The 23,279-nt window shown below is 38.8% G+C and overlaps 1 protein-coding gene and 1 long non-coding RNA gene across 2 annotated transcripts; one reads left to right on the top strand and one right to left on the bottom strand.

Annotated features, from left to right (window-relative positions):
• Nucleotides 1-256: 256 nt before the first annotated feature.
• On the bottom strand, nucleotides 257-12,334 carry LOC144636104 (uncharacterized). Its single transcript, XR_013567468.1, has 3 exons — nucleotides 12,290-12,334; nucleotides 4,837-4,946; nucleotides 257-352 (listed from the first exon to the last, which is right to left on the bottom strand). It is a non-coding gene; the product is annotated as an uncharacterized LOC144636104 (long non-coding RNA).
• On the top strand, nucleotides 5,133-9,230 carry LOC144635567 (uncharacterized). The gene is made up of 7 exons (XM_078494660.1): nucleotides 5,133-5,209; nucleotides 5,668-5,707; nucleotides 5,771-6,362; nucleotides 7,014-7,160; nucleotides 7,314-8,034; nucleotides 8,376-8,607; nucleotides 8,943-9,230. Exons 1-7 carry the CDS (start codon nucleotides 5,133-5,135, stop codon nucleotides 9,228-9,230), a joined length of 2,097 nt encoding a protein of 698 aa, XP_078350786.1.
• Nucleotides 12,335-23,279: the final 10,945 nt, after the last annotated feature.

Here is a 23,279-nt window from a genome sequence, read left to right as displayed (position 1 = left end):
GTTTACATTGTTAATAGAGTTTCTTACTATTGTGAGTTTTTACTGTGGAAAATATATTTTTTAGACTGACCTATTACCAATATACACTGTAGAATATTTTCTTTTAATTACTATTTAATATTAAAAACAACTAAACTTGTCATTTACTTGTCATTTACTTCATTGCAACTTAATTGTGTCAGATTAAAAATCCTGCCTGTTGTCCAGATAAGTTTATAACAAAAAAGGTACTTTTTTCTTACTTCACAAAGTTGTTCAACTTTATCATGACTGACTCAAATCCCGTAGGTCCAGAGAAGTCTAAGTTTTGATTTCTATGAAGCAAGTCAACAGTGACTCAGCTGGAAAGGACCTTTAAAGGAAAAAAAAAAAAAAAGTTAAAATATTAAAGTGTACAAAAGCATTTGCACTAGTATTACCAGAAAAATTCAACAAATTAACATTTATTGGACGGCAAGGTAAAGGTTTATCAGCTAATAATTCACTGATAGTCACCAAGAGCAAGCTGTCTACCTTAAGGTTACTATTTTGTAGTGGCTACTAATTTTAACATTTGCTTAAATTTGTCTCACTAAAATTTAATATAAATTAAACTAAAAAAACCTCCCACCCAACCCCAAAATAAAATAAAATTAAATATAGTCCACATGCAAGATTATTTTACTGTAGTAAAAATAATTGCTGCTTATTTAAAAGGTATTTAAAATGAAGAAGGTAAAACTACATAACGTCTCTCAAAACAGAAAATCCCATTCTTCTTCTTTTCTACAATTATTAGAAGTTTACTGAACATTGAATACTTCTATCTTAGCTCTATGTTCATTAACAAATGGTTTAACAAAAAATCATTTTGAAAGGAAACCAAGCTCCAGGAATCATAGGGGAAATGTATAAAATTATTTTGTTTAAACCTTTGCCCTTGCCTTGATTAGTTGGCTTTACTAGAAGCAGAGGCAATTAAATGTTTGACACAAATAAATATTTTATACACAATCAGTTTAAAAACTCATTTTTGAATTAAGAAGATTGCTCTTTGTATTTGAAAAATTTTTAAAGAAGGCTTTCCTTGATTTTAATTAAATTAAAACATTAAAAATTTGATTCAAGAAAAATAAACTATCATTCTATGACTTGATTTAAGGAACTGGTTATTAAAATTACTCTGAAACTATTCTAAGGAGGGAAATTTTATAATTCCCCAAAAATGGAATAAAGGTATAAAAAAACATATTATAGACAGACAGACTCCTTTTAATAAAAATGGAAATCTATTTAAAAAAGAGTAATTTCATTAAACCCGTGAAACAATATCTAACAATTAAGACTAAGGCCCCGTCCATATTGGCCCGGGTAAATTTGAAAACGCCGCGTAAAATGTTTTCCGTACACATTAACCCGCGTAAATTTGGAAATGATAACAACTTTGGAGGGCGTTTTTGAACAGTACCGTTTTCGGTGACCTAAAACGCCGTTTCAGTGTGGACAGTTGATGCGTTTTCAAACCCGGGTCAGTGTAGACGAGGCCTAAAATAGCCAACTAAACAAAAGTAGACAAAAGGAGTAAACAAAAGGAGTAAACTAAACAAAAGAAAGAAATGCAATTAGGACTAATCGTTAAAGTAAAACCACTCTAAAGCAACTTTGTAAGAGATCTTTAAATAAGAACTGACTAATATACCGATTTAAGCTTTATAGCAGAGCTCCTTAGCGGCCCGAAGGGCCGCAGAGCGTATCCCCATAACTGTCATGCGAGGATAGAATTTAGGAAAACCAAGCATTTGAGTTTTCATGGTCATCGTGGCTAGCGGCATGGTTTGTGGGCGCGTGCGCCTAGCGACGACGACGTCGCCCCAACATGGCGGCCATAGTCATCCGGGATATTATTAGTATCTGGTCGCATTTTTCGTAACCGTAAAACAAGCAATAGACCCTTTGCATAAATGGCGTCCTCATTTGAATAACAATACAGATACATCCTAAGCCTCACGTTCACGTAAAAAATCCTTTGTTAAAAAACACCCACACGAGGCTAAGGATGTACATAGTATTGTTATTCAAATTTGGGCGCCATTTATGCAAAGGGTCTATTGACCTAATCTTCTATCCACTGGATAATGTGGATGTTTCAGTTTGATCTAAACAAAGTTATGGTATGAAAACGCTGGAAACTTTGTTGCGCAGTGTTCACTGTGTAGGCTGAATGAATCCGCGAGTAAGACGACGGCGATAGAAAACTTTTTTACGGAAATAGTTCTCGCATGATGTCCTCAAAAGTTATCTATATTCCGTGAAATTGTGGAAAACAATAAAGATTTACGATGAGACCCGAGATAATTGCGAATGATATTCCTTGTGCAAGTCCAGTTTGCTTGTTTCTGTTGTTTGCTGTTGAATCTATATACGGCTGTCATCATCAATACAATAACTTTAGCAAATGATATGGATCAAGTCCTCTGAAGAAAGAGACAGGACCCTGATGCAAGGTAACAACCTGTACTGAATTGCTGAGTCTGATTTTATGACAGAAAATTTCATGTTCTTCTTACTTTCTGAATGCAGTTTCGATAGGTTCGTCGGCAAGGTTAAGATCCATCTGTAAATACTTTGCCGCTTTCAGTTGCTTTAATATGTAGTACATTTAAGCTTATGCTTACATGTTAGTTCATTTTTTTTGTTCCCGAGTTGGTTTTATTTTGCTATGGATTTACTGATTATCTATTGCCGTAAGTTGATTTTCTTTGGCCGTATAAATTCGAATTCTATTCCCTTGCCGTGATGTTCTGTCAGATGAGAGTTAATTTCTTATTGTTGTGAGTTTATTCTGACTTTCAGCCGCAAATTTTCTCAGCAGAAGAAATTCATTCATACAGTATAAGTGACGTTTTTAGATGTGTCGAACGATGGCAAAGCAGAAAGCTCGAGCAAAATTTATTTATTTAAACTAAACTTGTTCTGAAAATCATGTTTACCCCACCGAGTGCGAGGTGTGAGTACAAACTGACTCAAATTTTTTTTTGCTTTAGTAAAGCTCACTTTTACACTGAAAAACTACACTGAATAGAGATGATTTAGTATATGTTAAAATTTGTTTAAACTGTTCACACGGTAAGAAATAAAAAATAACCACCGATTTATCTCACATAAGTTCTAAATTTGCGTACGTGAGCAACCCATTTGAGTGCACCGATGTTAAGACAAATACAGGCAAGAAAAGTTAGACGGAAATATTTGTTCACAAAATATATTGACGTCTCTTTTGTATAAAGCAAAACGATACAATTTTCTATTCTTAGAAAGCAGAGAATTAACTCTTAATTAATTTTTACAAGGCCGTGAGTTGTTCTGCCTCGAGATTATTACCGTAATTTTGTTGTACCGTAAGGCATTCATTTTAACCATGATCTATTTAAATTTGCACCTTTGGGCCAACATATACATTTCTTTCTATTCTTAGAAAGCAGAGAATTAACTTTTAAATAATTTTTTCGAGGCCATGAGTTGTTCTGCCTGGAGATGATTATTTTTGTTCTACCCTAAGACATAAATTTTAATGATGATCAATTTAAATTTGTCTTGCACCTATGGGCTAGAGTACGGTATACATTAAAGCTTTGACAGCATATTTATCAGAATGGAAACATTGTTAACTTCAGTGAAAACTAAATAAATGGGGAGCTCCGCTTTTAGGCTTGCCTAAATCTACATATTATATACGCAGTGGCTATTCATACGGCACCCGTACGCGGACTTCAGTTTGCTATTCGTACGGGAGTTCACAATTTCTGTGGAATTTCTATGTAATTATTTTTACCAATCCAAAATATTGAAATACAGTAAGCGATTCTATTGAGGGCGGTTGAGTTGATTCAAAATAATTTGTCTGATCTCTGCATACTACGCGAACAGCTAATTCGCAACACTTCGAATTTACAAAGCCACATGAACTCACGGAAATGTCACACGACCTCTCGTTGAAAGAAGCACTTTTACAAGACTAAAAGAAGGCGGAACATTCGGGAAAAGAATTGCTGACAACTTTTATATAAAAATACTGTCTAGTAATTGGCTGGAAGTCAAGACTCTCGTACGAATTATTCGGACTCGCTATTCGTACGGGACGGGCGCCAATGTTTTGCTGTTCAGACGTACGGGATTCTTCTGAGTATGAGTTGTAAGATATAAGTTAAGATGGTATTGGGTACATTTCCCCTTTGCTATAATTTAGCACTTACATAAAACAACGCCGAATACGCCACACATTATAAAGTGCAGTTTGGCGCAAGCTTACAGGTCGCGTACGAATAGCTACTGCGAGCAATTCGTACGAGAGTCGAAACTCTCCTTAAATTTCGATGTAAATACTTATTTCAGTGAAGTCAGTATAATTTATATCATTGTTTAGAGTTACAAGAATTATTTTCGCAAATATTCTCCTGTCTTTTAGTTTTGTAAAAGTCTGTCTTTGAACGAAAGGTTGTGTGACAGTTCCGTGAGTTGAACTCGGAAAATTCTAAGTGTCACGAAATGAGTCGTTCGCGTAGTATGCAGAGACTAGACAAATTATTTTGAATCAAATCAACCGCGCTCAATAGAATCGCTTACTGTATCTTAACCTACATATAATATTTTGGATCGGCAAAAATAAGTTATTACATAGAAATTCTACGAAAATTGTGGACTCCCGTACAAATAGCAAACTGAAGTCCGCGTACGGGTGCCGTACGAGTAGCCACTACCATGATTACGTATTATATAAAAGAGACAAAACTGAACCTGTTTGGGTTATTTCCTGTCAAGGTTAGCGGAAAAGTAGTTTAGAACAGTCTTTGAACTTACCAAGAGAGGTTTTGTAAGAGGTCTTTCAAATTCAAGATATATATCGATTTATCTACGTTTCTGTTTCCTGTTCAGAACTGGCTGGAACATCGAATTATTAACCTATTCACCTTAAATCCACTTAAGGTAACCACAGAAAAATGCAAATTTTAGCTTGCTGCATTTGATAAAGATTTTAGATGTTCAAATTTTATTATGCATTCACTATGTATATTGTTTTTAAGTCATTGCTTGGTCCTTTTTATTGTTCTACCTTCTGCTAACATGGTTGTATCCTTTCGCTCAGGCACGAACAAATGTACCTTGCAGAAGCATCACAACACAATGGAGACAAGACCAGAAGTCACCCTTCAAGCAAAGCACTGATGTCCAGGTAAACTTCCTTTCAGTGGAACCTATTTGTCAAGCAAAACTTCAATATGAATTTTTTTTTAAAATATATGCTAACCAGCCAATGTGCAATGAAATGTATGTTGTCACCCTTTCAAAATTACATATTTGTGGACCATAAAAATATGATATCTGTTTTGTGTTTTAAACTGTACAACTGAGGTGGAATTTATTTCAACAACTAATATAAACCCCGCTGCCTTAAAAAAGGTTGCAGTTGAAATTGATATATACAGATGAAACAACATAAAATGCAATCTGAATTAATTACTAAGATTAAAACAGAAAAATTCAACTAGAAATACAGTTTGGACTTGTATAACCCAAGCAATTTTTTTCAACAACATTGTTATATCCTTCTGCTCTAAAAACATCCGGAAAAAGTGGAATATCTTACACTTCCTACAATCAATCTAAACCATTTTCGCCTACAATCTTTAGGATGCTGCATTGGATGCCCTCTATCAGGCAAATCCCAGTGGTAGATTTTGGCTGAAACTTGATGGTACAGATGTGAAACCATGCCTAATGCATTCAATGAAAGGAGTTTGATGGGAAACTGAAAGAGCTGAGGGCGGAGTATGAAACCCGTCTGACAACATTTAAAGGGTCATCTCAGGCGCGAACCAGAGCAGAATTAGAGGGCAAGTTGAGAGAGAGGCTAGATGAATTAAAAGCAGATAGTGACTTTCTTCGTGAAGGATTGAATGAAGCTGTTGACAACTACAGAAAGAAGTACAACAACAACAATACATCTGAAGAGGCGTTAAAGAGTGCAAATTGGGATGTTGTTGAATTCCAGACCCTCCTACAACAGGCGCAGTCCATGGCCAGTGTTATGGAAACAATCCTGAGTACGCTAAACCCTGCAACGTGCACAAATCGGATAGTGCAGAGGGCTAAAGCATCCATCAAAGACATCCAAGTGGATCAATATCTAAGGAACATCTTCAAAAAGAAGCGATCAGTGGCAAGTCATGTTCTTGTCTTCATGTTGTCAGATGAAAAGAGATCCCGAAAACCCTATGCCCTACCAGTACGATTCATACCATACAGGACACTTAAAGATCAGTATATCCGAGACCTGAGCAAGGACATCAAATTGAAGATGAAGGAGAGAGGCTTGAAATTAGTAGGTTAGATCAGTGTATCATGTGCATGTAATAATGTTAATGTTTTCTATCTGATGCTTAAGATAAACGCTTAGCTTCAAAAATTTTCCAAGGACAGTTTCAATTTTTCTTACTTTGGGTCACAAAAGGGTCGGTTTGACAAAAACAAACCTATTCCTAGTGAAGTATATTACCTGAGAGTTATTTGACCTGATGATCATGTACACTAGTGTGTTGTTAATATATAAGTTAGTTAGAGAGTAAACTTAAGAAGGTGCAAGCCTTCAGAGAAAAAAAAATATTATGAGCTACTAAATTTATTCGATTAAGCGCCCAACCTCAAATAAGCGCCCACCTTGAATAAGCGCACACCCTGTAGGTAGGAAAAGTTAATAAGCGCCCAGCCTCGAAGAAGTGCCCAACTCGAATAAGCACCCACCCTCAAGGTCCAAAAAATGTAATAAGCGTGGAGGCTGCTTAATGGAATAGATATGGTATTTATTAAAAAGTATATATCTCTATAGATCTACATATATTCTGTGTAGGTCAATATCCTATAATTAAAAAATATAATTTTGTTCAACATGCATCTGTTCATAGTTAGTAGTTACTAACTATGATCTGTTTTACTTCTATAATTATTATCATTATTTTAATTTTGTTTTTAAAAAACAGGAACAGTTTCAGATGGAGAGTTTTGTTCTCTGAGGACCCTTGGTGAAACAAGAGCCCTTCATGTATGGCAGTTAATTCACAGTGCCAAGGAAAGTGTCAGAAAAATGAGCAAGCAAACATTGCAGACGATGCTGACAATGACTAACTGTAAGTGTACTTTATCTGCAACTTTTCATACTGGAGAAGATATAAAGGTGACCCCTTTGATGGGTGCACAGTACTAGAACCTTTCATTTTTTATTCAGTCAACTGTATGTGATTACAAGCCTTTTTTTATTAATTATTAACCTTTATTTTTAGTGGATGCAGATGGCTCTCCAAAGACTGCAGTTAACCATCCAGCCATACCTGGTTATGTCATCCTTCAGATCCATGAACTGAGGTATATGCAGGGCATGACCTTTGAGGATGCTATAACTTATGTACGGGGAAGTCTTGTGCCAGACGGTTACACTCCATACACCTTCAGAAAAGACACCCCAGAATCACTGCTTGACAAGTTGAGATCCATTGTTGGCACATTTATTTACCGCAATTCCATTGAGGAATTACTTCAGCAAGGTGTTAACTTCAAACAACACTTGTATGTACCAGAGATTGACCCCCATACTGAAGATGAACGCCATGACCGTGGGGATCATAACCACATCTTCAAGAGAATGGCACAACATGTCAGAAATGGTGGCAACAGCAGCCTAAACTATGAAGCATTTGCCGATGTGCTTAAGGACCCAGCCAGTGGCTTGACATATGCAGCTCTTACAGGGAAGCGTAAACAGAGCCTGAAGGATGCTGAAAGGTTACTTTCGTATCATGTCGTAACTTCTTTAGAGCGACATGGCCATCACCGGGAGGCCCAGCAGGTTAAGATCATGGTAAACTGGCATGACGCTTCTGATGGGCGTGGCTTGACCCAACTAACTCGTTGCCGGTACAACTATAATATGCTTGGATACATCCTTGATGAATGGATGCCTTGGCATCGTACCAATTATGATTTCTCATCAATTGATATCAACAGGTAACTAAACAAATATTTAATGCTTTAGTGCAAGGAACAAACATCATACTATCAAGCAAGATCGACTACTGTAAAAAGTAAAAACATGGTTGTCTTTTTTGTTCATATTTATCTTTGTTTATTATGTCATTCAGTTCCATCCAGACATTTTATTATCTACCTTAAATTAAATCAAGATAATTATTTCCTTTTACAAATTAGTTATTGTAATAAGGGTATAAATAGGGACGAGGGGCTTTCTACAGATTTGTAAGAGTGAAAAGGAGAAGGGGAAGGTGCAAAAAATATTTCGCTGTACAATGCAATAACACTATGGGAATTTTCTTTCTTTTATCTTACAGACCAGTGGAGAACATGTGTGGATTTTCCAGGGAGACTGTCATAGAAGTTACCACTAATATAGAGAGTCAAGAACAAAGGAGGGTGCAAAATGATGCCATTGGCTTTCCAGAGCATCCGCGTGCAGCTGTGACCGATGATCTCGAGACCTTCTACGGTATTACCCATAGAGACCTTGGTAATGTTTTCACTCTGAAGCAGTTCAAAGAGTATTGGCCAAAGGGTGTGAGGCAAGTGTTGACACAAACTTAAATGCCTTTTGCTTCTTAAATAATTTAGCTTGTTTGACATTGGCTATATGATTCATCTCTTACTCTTACACTGTAGGTCTGTCTCTTTTGGAAACAATATTGTCAACCTTATAAGTAAACATAAATTGCATTCAAATGAAATCAAATCACAGCTCTAGCATAAGGAACAATTTATAGGATTCATTTCATTAAAAAAGGTTATTTTTACATAAAATCATTATTCACAGATTGTTTTGGCAGAAAAAAATTCCAGCATCATATTTACTGAATGTGGTAAATTTATACATGTCATTGCTTTTATTTGTTAAATGTAGGGAGTTCAGCAAGAGAATGGATTCAGATCTGCCATTTTACTACTGGACTCTCAATGAACGGTACAGGGATGAGGAATTACCATCCTTTGATGATTGCCCAGAAATTGACGACGAGCAAGACCTGCGAACACACCCTCTGCGCCTACATAGGCTACGCATTAACCAGAGAGAGGATAGCTCGCTTTTGGCATCGGCACGTGCATGTTTGGGACCTAGGCACAAAAGAACTTTGAGGCAGGCTTTTCATAAGCCAGAAGATGTTTTGCCACCCCCACCAGAGATTCAATTGTAATTCAATAGAGAATAAGCATCACATTTCATGATCTTCTAGATGCTTTTATCAAGAAACATATATGAATATATATGTTGTATGTAGTTTAAATTTATGTATTCTTTTATATATCTTTCAAACTAGTATGATTTTTATTTCCCTTTGTGTCAGATTTAGTTATAAATTCGATGTGATATACATGTAATGAAAAAGCAAAATTTTAACTGATGAGGGAAGTTTAAAAAAAAAGATTTAAACTACAACATATTTTTAGATCGGTTTGTTTAAGCATATGCATTCATATATAATCTAAAGAGAATCAACATCAAGTGACTGTGATGCTTAATCTCTAAGTGCCAAGTGTGACTTGCAATTTGCAAACAAAATTACATTGAGGAGATTTGTCAATTAATTCAAAGAAGTATACCACACAATCTGTGTATGTACTTTAATTTTTTTTAATTAATTTTGTATTTCTCTTACATTAGCCATAATGGAAATGCCCTTAGAATGCCCCCAAGGCAAACAACTTGAGTAAAACTGAGCCCAAGTTATCAAAACATAACAAAGTCAAATACAGTAAAATTGTAAATAATGGTACACACAGTCAAAATGTTTGAAAAGTTGGGATCCCATTTGACAACTGTTCATAACTTACAATAAATAATTGGTTTTCATGAAAAACAGATTCTGATGTATCAAGTAATGATTACATCACAAGCTTCTTAGTTAAATTGTTACATTGTACATGCACATGGGGCATGGATTGAAACTGAAAATATTGTTGTAGATGTTTTGATTGTAAATTTGTCTGTGAGTCTGTCTTTTCTTATTATAGGTGTTAACTGCTCATTATAAGGTACGATAAATCATTTAATTGAAAGGTTAATGACAATTCGTCAAAACACATACTTAGTTCTCTCATTAAGCTATGACACCTAGATTTCAATTTCTTTACTAGCAATGGTAATAGCAATAGTAGTTACTAGTCATTTTTACAATAATAAAATATATGTCAGTTGCTTCTTTGTATGACTACTGCAACTTGACTGATGCAATTTAATAACAAGCTAACTTGGCTTAGAAATGTTATTTTGACTTAAAATGGTACAACATCAACAAGGTAAATAACACAATTGAAAGGCAACACATCACTGTCTTAAATGTCTCGACGCAATAAGAAATTGTTTGAGTGAGCCGAAACTATTTGGTTGAATGGACAAAGGACTAAAGTAGAAAGAGTATTTAGGGATGGACCATTAGATTTTTGAAGGGAGATATTTGAATCCCCCCCCCCCCCCAAAAAAAAAAAGAAAAAAAAGTGAGGGAATTCTCTTGCGTCAACAGAAAATCAAGCAAAGCTTTTACAAGGACAAAATACGAAGCGAGCATCCCAAAAAATATCCTGTGGGAAAATGTTAAAAAATTCGAAAAGCTAAAATTCATGAATCTCATTCCCCCATCAAAAAATTAAATGGTCCATTCCCTACCTGAGGGATAACTATTTTCCAAAAACAAAGGGCATTTTTTCATATCCTCCACCTCCCTGCCTAAATAAAACAATGAATGTCCCAACATGACAGCTCTTCACAATTAATATAAATTTTTCAGAGAAATGTGAACTCTTTGCCCTCTAAAAATATGCAAAATGTATAAAGCCGAGTGCGCTACCCCCTGACAATAACTTTTGAAGCCACTAGTGTTTGAAACCTTGCCTACAGAAGGTTGTGGAGGGGTGGGGGTAGTGGATATTAGGAGAAATGCCCCTAAAGCAACAGAAATTATATCTTTTCATTGTATTTATAATCTTGCTTGTTTCTGGGCCACTTGCCCAACTTAGTTGCAGTAATTGATGGGAAGTATCTGAATTGCTGAATTGTTGGCATATACTGATAGAAAACATTTTTTAAAGTCACCATTTGAATGTCATTGTTTCTAATGGCATGAGTCACCTTAGGTACTTTTGGGCCAGGTACATATCCAATTGGCTGCCACTCTTTCCCACCAGTAGCTTGAACCAGTTCAGCTTGCACCACTATGGCATTTTCGTCGCGTTTGTTGGCTGGTTCGAAGTGTAAGCGGACAGCAGGGCGTTCATTTTTTAACAAAAGCTCTTTGCAACGTTTTAAGTATTGTTGAAAGTGAGGATGGTAACTGCTACCCTTTAATCTCGTAACTTCTGTGAATAAATCCAAATCTTTACTTTTCTCAGAACACCCAGAGGCTCCTCCATTTTCATTTGCTTCAGAAGCCTTTTCCAGATCGTTCTCCTCTTCTACGTCCTCTCCTTCTTCAGATTCACTGCTGATGTCACTGTCTAAATCACAGCTTTCCATAAGCTCGGTGATCGTGATCGTGTCTTCTTTTTGTGTCGTAGTTATGATAACATTGCCGACACGTGGGAATTCGGTGCAGTTACATGTCACCTCTTTAAATGCTAGTCTTGGCATTTCGACCAAGTCGTCGGCAGTTTTTTCGACCGGCCTCACAACACATCCGGCTGCTGCCATTCCTGCGATGATTTCAAAGTCCCAGATAACGGCAATTCGTGCTTCGTCTCCGTCTTCTGTTTCTTCAGCAGCAACCTTCGACACAAATATGGAAAGTTCGAACGTGAGAAATGTTTCCATCGATGCTTACATATCGGCAATAACAAACATCGCAGCATCAAACCGCTCGGCGTTAGAACTAGATAACTAAAGCAGTGTCTTACCTCAAATATTGCGCTTGATTTTACTTCTAAGCAGCAAGGAGATTTAATGTCTTTCAGCTTTGCAAGAACAACTTCGCTGTCGGGAAACACGACAACTCTTCGCTCGGACAAGTCAGTCATGAAAGAAATGTGTCCGTAAATGCATTTTAGCTGTAAAATGGGAAAGCTCTTTACGCTCAGTTCAAATCTTGCGTTTAAATCAAGACAGTGAATCATAAGAAGGCTATTTCTACGGAAGATCTCGACATCGCACGGAGCTTTCACTACGGCGTCCATCTCGAACTGAACTGAACACGTGACCTCTAACGGTTGATAATATAGTTTAAATGCAATGCATGACGGGAATTATGCAAATTCCTCCTTTCACCTGATCGAAATTTCAGCTTTTTGGGCCGCCATCTTGAACTATTTTTGTACCTCTTTTGTACCCAGATTACTCTCGTACATGTCACGTGCTGCACGAGGAGTGAAATGATTGGTAGCTACCCTATGGCTACCAAAACTTTCAGGGCACGAGCGTTTCATAGGGGACCAATCAGCACGCTCGTTCCGAACCTCGGACTGTCCGCGTGGTGCCCTGGGGACGAGGTTGTCTGTGCCGTTGTGGTTCTGTCCTATCTGGCGAACCAGTCACACACATATATGGTGGGGGTTTTGGCGCAAATCGAGACAACTCGCTCGGCTCGCCCAGGCTTGCCTCGCTCCTTGTCTCGATTTGCGACCAAAACCCCCACCGTATATGTGTGTGTTGCGGAAAAAACAGGAAGCCATTGTTTCCACTTGGGCAATTGCGTGGGAAAACCCCTTGACGTAATCAAATTGTTTTTTTTTATCTTGAATATTTTAAGCCGGAACAACTTAATCGGTGGGTGATTTATTCTGTTTTGCTTCTTCCATCGCCTCAACGACTTGATATGTTATTCTTCTGACATTCTTCTGCCAAGCAGGCTCAAAAAGTTCGGTGAAAATAAAGAAAATCGCATGGAACACAGCGATCATTTTGAAACTCTTCGTATGTGTTATGATTTATTCAACAACAATATTCAATTTGACTAACATGTGAAACATACCGTGAAATATTGAGCTAAGAACTTTCTAGCACATAAAAGAACAATATAAGATCACGGTGAGTTTATTCACCTCGCGTCATTACTATTTTTAGTTAATAGGTTATTTCCCGATGTAATGACGTCTTTTGTGACCAATCACAGTTAAAATTATAACTTTACATTATTCACATAAGCTTTTTTGTATTACACAAGCAAGCATGGCCGATGTATGAAGACGTTTATCAAACCTTCATTGAAAAAGAAGCAAAGACACAGCTTACGGACATGAATCATTTGGAAACGACAAACGAGGGTCCGATTATAATATTTAACATCAGCTATTCGTGCCTTCGCTTCACGAAACCGAAGCAATTACGGACAACAATCAGATGCTTGGTCGCGTGAATTTTTATCGCAAGGTTAAGTATATCGGAAGCTTAAAGACGTTTATCAAACGTTTCTCGATCAAAATTAAGAAGATTTAACTCAGTTTATCGAAATGATTCATTTGTAGATGTCTAACGATAGCCTGATACAACTAAAGCGTTTTGCCAAACTTGACAAAAATCGGCAAAGTTACAAGCCTAATTGGAATGCAAATGGGTTACGCGTAACCCGAATTGACCAAAACTTGTCAAGTCATCAAAGGACAGACGCCGCACTGCCATAAGATGTCCGCCGTTGTCAACGAACAATTTACCTTGGATACCGTGGCCATAGATGTCCGCCGTTGTCAACGAACAATTTACCTTGGATACCGCGGCCATAAAATGTCCGCCGTTGTTAAGGAATTGTTTACCTTGGATACCGCGGCCATGAAATGTCCGCCGTTGTTAAGGAATTGTTTACCTTGGATACCGCGGCCATGAAATGTCCGCCGTTGTCAAGGAACTGTTTACCATAGCAACTGAATAAAGTTATTTTTACTTTACACACTTGTTTTGTTTATTGATTGCTTATATATTAATAAATACAACGGCACCCAAGCAAAAAAAAAATAAAAGTCAAATAACCCCCCGCTTCTCACCTAAATAAATGCGTGTTACCCGTCTTTCGCTGGCGGCCGCTAAAATATTTTGTCGCAGTCAGAGCGTGACAGGCATGCTGAGGGGGATTGGGACTTTGGGAAAATCAGGATCGTGGATCGTGGATCGTGGAAAAAAAAGAACACAGCCTCAAATGTTATATTTATTTTTTTGCACACTAAGATGAAATCCAGTGTTTATTTTCTCAAATCTGATTTCGACTCGGCAGAAATCCTTTTTTTTAATTTCTCCAGTTCTTCCATTTTTATCTGTTTTCTCAGCCGTTCAATGTCAGGACTTCTTTGCTTTTTACTTTCTTTTGGAAGTGTGCCCTTACGAAATATTTGTTTTTGAATCTCATAACTCTCTTTCTCATTAAGAACGCTCTGAAACTCAGCATCTGTTATTTTGCCGTCAACAAGAGATTTGGAAAGAATTCGGTTGACTGTATCAAACTTTGACATGGCAAGGGCCATGATTTTGCAGTGCTTAATAAGTTTGGGCTCGAGTTTTTTGTAAAAACCGGTTAACACTGCAGCGCTGGCACCGAACGTAGCAGCGACGATGCCAATCGGAAGAGCCGCAGGTATGCCAATCCCTGTCATTGCAGCACCCACCCCCCCTGCTGAAAGGGCACCAGAAACGCCACCAGCAATGAAGCAAGCGTAGTTGATAATTGTCTTTGTTCGCTTGTATTTTTTTGCAACCAGCCGATAGTGGTCAACTTCTTCGCTTAAATATTTCAAAACTTCATTCGCTTTTTGCAAACGGAAGTCATTCTGTTGCGGCAAAGCGGGATATAAAGTTTTAGTTTCCGCGTGTTTTACGCTGTCTTCTTCGCTAACACCATAATCAGGGGCACTCGGGAGAACATTAGCAGATGACATGGTCGTATACATAAAAGTTATTTTTGTATTTAATTTAATTAAATTCCAGCTCATATGTAAGATTTGAGCCGTTAAAATCGAATGGATTTCCATTCTCATCTCTTATCGAAAGAGTCAGAGATGTCACTTGTGCATCAGCCATAACGTCACGCAAGACATTGGGCTGTTCACCTTTGTAATTTATGTTTTCGTAAGCCTTTCCTCGGATGTCGAAACAAGCTAAAACAGAAGATGGTTTACCATTAAAGAGATTCTGTTCTCTGTCAACTAAATCGCAATGAATGAAATAAGTTGTTGGAGAATTTAATCTTCTTATATAAGTTATAGTTCCCAAATGCTTACTATAATTGTTTCCTAGAAGTAAATTAGACATATTTGGATCGACAACTAATTTCTTAAACTGGGCATCTGTGATTACAAGCTGGCCAAGTGGTGTATTAATATCTGTGGGCAATTCAATACGATGTTTGGAAAAATTATTTTTCAATTCACTCGCCAACCTTTTGAGAGTGTAATGACCAGCCGGAAAGGGCACATCGACAGGCTTTTCATGAACGTCCAAAAACCTGATAAATCCATTTTCTTTAAGATTAAACCAAGAGTTAGGGATATGAGATGACAGAAGTCTGATATAGCTCGGTTTTGGAATAGGATAATCGAAATTCACAGTGTGAGGATTTTCTGTTGTGGTGACAGTCAGCACAACCATTTTTATATTAAATAAAAATAAAAAATGTTTAATATAAAAGAGGACCATGGATGCGAAAACAAGAGATTTTATGAAGTGGATGAAAACCCCAGAAGCAACTAAAATTTCTCAAGCGGCAAAAGACAAGGCATGGAAACCTTTTCTTGCGAAATATCCGAACGCTGACCGAACAAAATTTGTTGCACAGGTTGAGTTCGCGTACAACCACACAGCAAATGCAGACATTTATTATAATGCAGGGCAAGGCAATTTGATAAATGTTTTTGCTCTGACAGCAAATATTGGAGCACAGATATGAAAAAAGCACTCAGTGTGCAAAGCGCTGGAGGTTTTCCACAACAGCTGTCACCAAGCGGCGCAAAAGGCTCATCTTTGCCAATTCCCGCGGTTGGATTTCACGAAGCCGCACCGAGTTTGAAAAAAATATTTAACAGCAAAATTAACATCTACGTCACACCAGATCAATATTTCACAACGAAATTAAGAGAGATTTTTCAAAAAACAAAACTGAAGCATTCATCAGGAAAAGAGTCAAAAAGGTGGCTTGCTAGTCCTAATATGGGCTACTGGCCTCAACAACTTAACTTTGCTGTCTGGTGCGCGACAACAGGCAGTGGGATAAGTCGAGAGATTTTCGATGAAGAGCACTCAGCTCTCAGCTTGCCACCTGTTGTGCGTAATTTTTACCTTTTTCACGTTTATTTCACAATAAGGCGAATATTGTTTCAGATGGGGGGAATTCAGAGCGTAAGCGCCTTGCCTGGCGACCCAACGTTTAGCCAGTTCGACAACAAGTACGACGTGGCTTCGTACAAAAGAATATGCGCTGAGTTCGGTGTCGACCCGTCAAGCGATTTTCGTTTCACAAGAGGCGCAAACCACGGACTGGGTGACGTTTATATCTATTTTACGAACATTGGACCAAGAAATTCAGGATCAAATTACCCCGGTTACAATCTTTTTTCGGACGAAGGGGGAAAAGCAAGCGACGGAAACTTAATTTATTACATAGAGCCAGATGATTCCGCAAATGCACAGGCAGACTGGTTTTGTCCTAACGGCACGGAAGGGTTGACCCAAGCAGGTTTGTCGAGAGTAAACCAGTCGATAGAGGCGTTTGTTTATTGTATTCTGGGTTCGCAGGTAAACGTGAGAAGTAGCATACTTGGTTCAGGCGGCCGCGCAAAAGAGGCGCAAAGCGAGTTCCTTGTCCTGGTGGAGGACTCTATAAGGCAACCTGATCTGGCAAAGTCAGTTCAAAGATACCAACTTGCCATTGATGAGGCGAAGGTGCGTCTTAACCTCGCCGTGTGCCCTGGTGCCTGGCTGATGCCAGCAAGGATGGTGATAAACACAGAAAGCGTTGTTGGTTACAACAACCAGCTAAAGCAGGCGGTAGGAGGAATGAAATTAGGGGTTAATCTTGAAGTTAATAAATCGACAAAAAAAGTGGGCGCAACAAGTATGAGCGGTGTGCCATCAAAAGTCAAAAGACCAACAAGCCATCCGAGCTCGATTCACAAAGAGAGTCCCCCAAAAAAGGAGGACACACAAAAAAAAGAGCCGGAGCCACATACGTCTTCAGTGGCTGTTGCAGACGAATCTGAAGATACAGCGCACGAAAAAAACAGGGCCTACCTTATTGCTGGTGCCGTTATTTTTGCGTTTGCATTCAGTAGCTTCTTTTTGTAACTCTCTCGATAAGAAAGATAGCAACAGCGACAATCAAAAGCCAAGCATTCTTGCCGAGAAAGCTGATCACCTGGCCGGCCGTTCGAAACACAAAACTGGCGATCGAGCCAAGGAGGCCCGGCAGAATACTTGCAATTTTTTTGCCAAGTGTCTGAAGACCGTCACCAACACCTTTTGCTAAACCTTTTAAACCGTTTGAGAGAGAACTCAGAATTACGCCAATAGTCGTGCCAACGGCAAGCAAAACTGCTGTGACGGTGAAGCCATATTTTTTGAAAATCTCTTTAACCTTTTCTCTTAATTTGTCTGTTAAAGACAATCTTTCGATCTCTTCTTCTCTTTCATTTTCTATTTCATTAATTTCTTGATTCAAGGCATCAGCTCTTTCGCGAGCTTGTTGTCTTTCTGCAGCTGGCCTATTTTCGTCTTGTACAATAACTTCTTCTTGCTCTATTTGTAGTTGTATTTGTTGTTGTCTTTCTTGCCTTTCTGTTTCGTGTTGTTGGAATTCTTGTAAAGTAGGTGCTTCTGGTATTCTTGTTTCTTGTTCGAGTGTCTGGTTTTTAACATCATTTATTCGATTATTAATTTTCCGTATGTCTTCTTTTGCCTTTTTTATGTTTCGCTCCGCCAACGCTCTTTCTGAACTGCCTTTAGAGGTATCTTCTGAAATTTTTTGTTGATCGGAAATATATTTTTCCCAATATTCTATTTCTTTGTTCCGTTGGTGAAAGAAGTCTTCTCTTGGCAAGCCAAGCAGAAAGAAGTGATTTTCCGTCTGCTTTAAAAATTTCAATGTCTCCACCTTTAGGCCCTTTCGCAACGATTTTGCCACGACTGTTTATAGTCAAATCAAGGCTTTCATCATATTCTGGGTAATGGTATTTGATCGTTTTATGAGCCTCTTGTATCTGAAATTCCCTTGTCAGATTACCACGGCCCTCTATGAAAGAGGTTTCTGCAGTGTGTGAGCCGCGCTCAGGCGGCCTATTCATCGTGGTAGTTCTCATTGGTATTTGTTCGCTTGGTCCGGGCGTTGATGCCCGTCCAGGTTGGAATGGGCCTGTTGTATCGCTGTCATCGTTGTCATTACGGTCGTCACGGTCGTCTGTATGTTCCAAAAGAGGATCTGTGTCACCAAAGCCACCGCTTGCTGCCATGTTATATTAAATAAATATATTTTTTAATTTAAATATACAATGGCTGTCAGCGAAAGACACCGACCAACGTTCGAAGAGAAAATACCAAACGCGCTCAAGGCAGACAGAGTGCGACATCGCGTTACATTTAACCCGAATAAAGCTTCTCCAGAAGAAATTCTGAGAGTTGCTGTGCCAAAGCTTGAAGAGGGTGTCGTTCTCGTGCCAGGCTCCCTGGCTCTTGTGTTCAACTTGACGGTGAGCGGCGAGCCCAACAACTTTCTCGTAAACAACGTCACCCGGGCGCTTGTCTCAAGGATGGTTGTCAGGTTTGCTGGAGAAACGCTGCAGGATACGAACGCTTACGACGTCTACAAACTTTTCGAGGACCTTTTTCTGCCGGTAGAAAAGCGCAGCAACATGTTTCTTGAAGGTATCCAGTCCGAGGATTTATGCAAAATCCGTTCAAACGCTGGTGACAAAAAAAAATCAGGAGTTGACGCGGAAAAGAAGCTGGCAGAAGTGTATGGAAGCAAGTATCGTATCCCGCTGGATCACGAGATTTTGAAAGACCATGGTGTGTTTTATCCGCGTGCACTCGCAAACGAGCTTGTCTTCGAGATAAAACTCAACAGTCCAAGTGTGGTTGTAAGAGGATCAGATCCATCAAAACTTGGCTATGAGCTAACTGACATCCAACTCGAATACGAGGCTATTTATCACAAAGAACTTGCAAGAGAAGTAGAAAGCACTTACCTTAACGGCAAAACTTTCTTTTACGAGCATGTGCATAATTACAAAACGATCACAGTAAAAAAAGCTACTGACACGATAATAAACGAAAGCATTAACGTCCCAAAGCACTCATTGAAGGGTCTTCTACTTCTTTTTCCTGAACCCCATAACGCAGGCGCAAGAGACCCGGAATCTTTCTTTAACCCTGACATAACAAATGTAAAAATCAGCGTGAACGGCGTTCCAAATAAGGTCTACAGTCAGGGCGTTGAAGGAAGAGACATGTGGGAGGATGTTCTCAGGTTCTTTGGCAAACACGCAGACCAAAAAATCTTTAATAACGCCACAAAGTTTTATGCAGAAAAAAAGTTTGGGCTTTTCATTGACCTTCGCTCCATGAGCGACAACAACATGCACGGCAGCGGGCTCAGTTTGGAGAACACACAGGATGGCATAAATTTAGAGATACAGAGAACCGCCTCAGGATCAGGCAATGTCAAATGCTACATTTTCGCTATCGCTGATGCACAATTTTCAATTGTAAATAAAGAATTAGACAGTGTTGAGTATTGATATAGCCATGGATCCTGCCAATATACCCTTCAACGCTATCATTGTTGGACCAACGAACTCAGGAAAAACAAGGTACGTGGTCAATCAGCTTTGTGGCCCTTTCCGCGGCAAGTTTGACTATATCGTGCTCATCTGCCCGACGTTCGCGCACAACAAGACTTATTATCGCTTTGCTGAGGAAGATCCGCGCTTTTATGTTTTCATTTGCGAGCAGCACGAGGTTGAATCTTTGTTAAGGCTGACAAGATTTCTTTTTGAAGGAACGAACACGCTTATCATCCTCGACGACTGCGCTGCATCGAAAGATGTGAAAGGAAGAACTGGTGAGTTGGTGAATCTTGCTTTCTCTGCTCGCCACGCAGGCTTGAGCGTGTGGGTGTTAACTCAAAAAATGACAAGCATAACAGCCTCATTCCGCGAAAATGTAGCGGCAATCGTTTTCTTTTACACCCCCTCTGCCAAGACCACAAAGGCAATCTTTGAGGATTACGCTGGCGAACTTGCCTATGAGGATTACAAAGAACACATTTCAAGGCTGAAAAAAAATAAGTTTTCGCATCTTGTCATTTCTCATCGCCACCCTTACGGCACAGAATTTTTTTATTGAACATATTTTTTAGAGTAATAAATGGCTGACCCGTTCGCAACTTCCCCTTCCGAGAGCGTCAATGGCGCTGCACAAGAATTAGCTTCCGTAATGGAAATGCTAGGAGCTGAAACAGAAAGTACACAAAGCGCTATGGCAACCATTCAGGGCCCTGACATTCCTGCTTTGCGTGAACAGCTTGCAATCCTTGTTTCAACAGGAAAAGCCAAAGAAGCAATCGGTGTGCAGCTTACATACGAGCAGGTGAAGCGCTTGACAGACAAAGAAGTTGAAAAGTACTTCAAGAGATATGATGCATACGTTGGATCCAAAACAACCGACAGCTTGATTGACAGCTTTATTTTTCTTGTAACCAAATTCGTTGGTATGGCCGTAAATATCAAGGACGTCAATGATTATCAGAAGGAACTCAAAAACGACTACATTATCAGTAAAGAGCTGTTCACTTTGGCAGGCGGTCTGGCTTTGAAATGCGGCCGCTTTCTTGCCGTTGCAAATGCTGCGCTCATCACAACAAAGCACATTGATTTAAACGAAGCCGCGCCTGGCGCGGGGACGTGCGCAGCACGCGTCAAAGACGCCCAAGGGGTCCCGACAAAGTTGCAAACCAAAGAAACACCAACTACTGAAGATTTTTCTGAGCAATGCTAAGAAAATGCTAAGTAATTACTGAACAATGCTTAGCAATTGCTTAGCAAAAAAGTTTGCTAAGCATTTTTCATTTAAATATTTTTTTTTTCTCATTATAATTAATGGCTGAGCTCGAACAACGTGAATCACAAACTCCGATTGCTCAAGAAGTACAGAACCAAGTTACTTCAACAACTCCTGCAACGAAGCCTGCCAAAAATCCAAAGCGAGTAGCTGCTGGCAAGCTTGCAGCTGAAAAAACAAAACAGGCTCGTGAAGCACAGAAAAAAGCTGCTGTCGAGGCTGCCGCCATAATTGCAAAAGAAAAAGAAAAGAAATCTGCGTCTGAGAGTGCAAGTAGCGCGGCACCAGCTCTGACCGAGGCTCCGCCAGAATCCAGCGGTCTCAGCACAGATCAATGGATCACTTTGCTTGGTATTGGCGTTACAATTGTTACAACTTATGCCAAACGCGAAGACATCAAAGCATTTTTCAATAGAAAAAGCGTAAAAGGTGATGACTCTCAAGTTACACCAGAGAGTGCAAGAGTTGAAAACACAGTCAGAGAGGCTTCGGCACTGCCAAGTGCGATATCTCCGCTGCCATCGATAATCCCGCAACCAAAAAGAGGAATCCGTAAGATGGATTAAAAAAAATTCAATTAAATATTTTTTTATTTATTTTAGTCTAGTGGGTTAGCAAAATTATCGTTACACGCCGGACAAAAGAACCAAATTTGGCACACGTAGTCTTTGAGGCATGGGCTTTAAGAAAATCTGATGCTCCAAAAACATGGATCGCGAGAAAAGACAATTACGTCATCACAAAAATCAACAACATATTTGTCATCTTCGATCCGCCATCTTGGATTTGAAAATTTTTCCAAAACGTAAGAAAACCGCCAAAAATTACTAAAAAGTACTGAAAACGATAAAATGGTGCAAAAAATGCCCAAAAAATGAAAATAACTGCATTAAAAGTTAATTTTTATCTATAAAAACACAAAAATTACAAATTTGGTAAAACATTTCTCTCAAAATGCCGTTTTCATGACAGCATCAAGTCTCTGACACAACAACCTGTCATATTAAATTATTTCTAAATATATTTTAGATAAAGATGCAAAGCTTGGCAGTGTTTGGTTGAATGTTGAAAAAGTTATAAACTGTTGAAAGTCGGCGCGGGCACTTTCCGCCCCCTGGTCTGGATAGTGTTAAGATTCCTTTTTTGTGACGAAAAACGCCCACTCCAGCTACACTTTGAGGAACAGTTTGATTTTAAGTGGCTTTTTGAATAATATACCTGCCTTCTCCGGAATTGCCACGCACTGACTTGCAAATTATTTTCTTTCCACTTCCACCTTCAGGTTTTTAGTGAAAAATTTATTAGGCTCTGTACACACGGCCAAACCCCCAACCTGGTATGCAGCTCTTTGAATATTGTTAGCAAAGCATCATGAAAAACAACTTACTTCCTGTTAAAAAATAGTTTTTTTTAAAGATGTAATTGTAATCTGGTTTTCTACTTACTTATAATTATGTACTGTCATTCTCTCTTTAGTTTCTGAGTGTGCTGAAGAACAGCTAACTGTAACGAACTTGCTTTGTTTTAAGTAAGGAAAGGCTTCACAAAAAGGCAAATTTGTATCGCAGCCCAACAAAAAGACGTGATCATGAAATGCAGGATCGGAATTGACTTTGATTGCTCCATACCTAAATTTCCACAGAATCGTAATTGACTTCTCAGAAAATGTGTACCAATTCCAAACGCCACCGATATGCCAGTTTACTCGGGAGACTTCCCTTGCATACTAAAGAATTGGCCAACCAGTCCAACAGCGCCAAGACCAATTCCGTGTCCACTGTTCAAATTTCAATTTTGCTCTGCCCATTTTGAAGAGCGTCAAACAAATAAACTATTTATCTGATATCCGCTTCTTTATACATGTTTTTAAGTAAAGTCCATCATCAATTTGTCGCTACTCTTTGCAACTACCGAAGTACTTTTTGTGCTATCCCCTTTCTTTTGAGTGTTCTCATTCTACATGAATCCCATCTTTTGAAAGAGAGTTTGTTTTTGGTATCGCGAAGAAGGCATTCCAGTTCTTTCCTTTAGGGGACTAACATTTACTTGAGCACCAGGCCTTTATTTCTCATTTGTGCCATTCCTCGCTCACTCTGGCAGACAGCGATCCTACACTACCTCCACTTAATTGACAGTTTTCAGTTCTTGCCTGAGAAATGGCAGAGAGATTTGTTCTGAAAACTCTAAAAAACAATTGTGTAACGTTTGGCTAGGATTGTAAATCAGG

Source organism: Oculina patagonica, chromosome 13 (assembly GCF_052425735.1).
Source record: "Oculina patagonica isolate OP01 chromosome 13, crgOcupat, whole genome shotgun sequence".
Lineage (NCBI taxonomy): Eukaryota > Metazoa > Cnidaria > Anthozoa > Scleractinia > Oculinidae > Oculina > Oculina patagonica.
The sequence above is the reverse complement of the archived record's forward strand: the minus strand, read 5'-3'. Positions and strand labels throughout refer to the sequence as shown.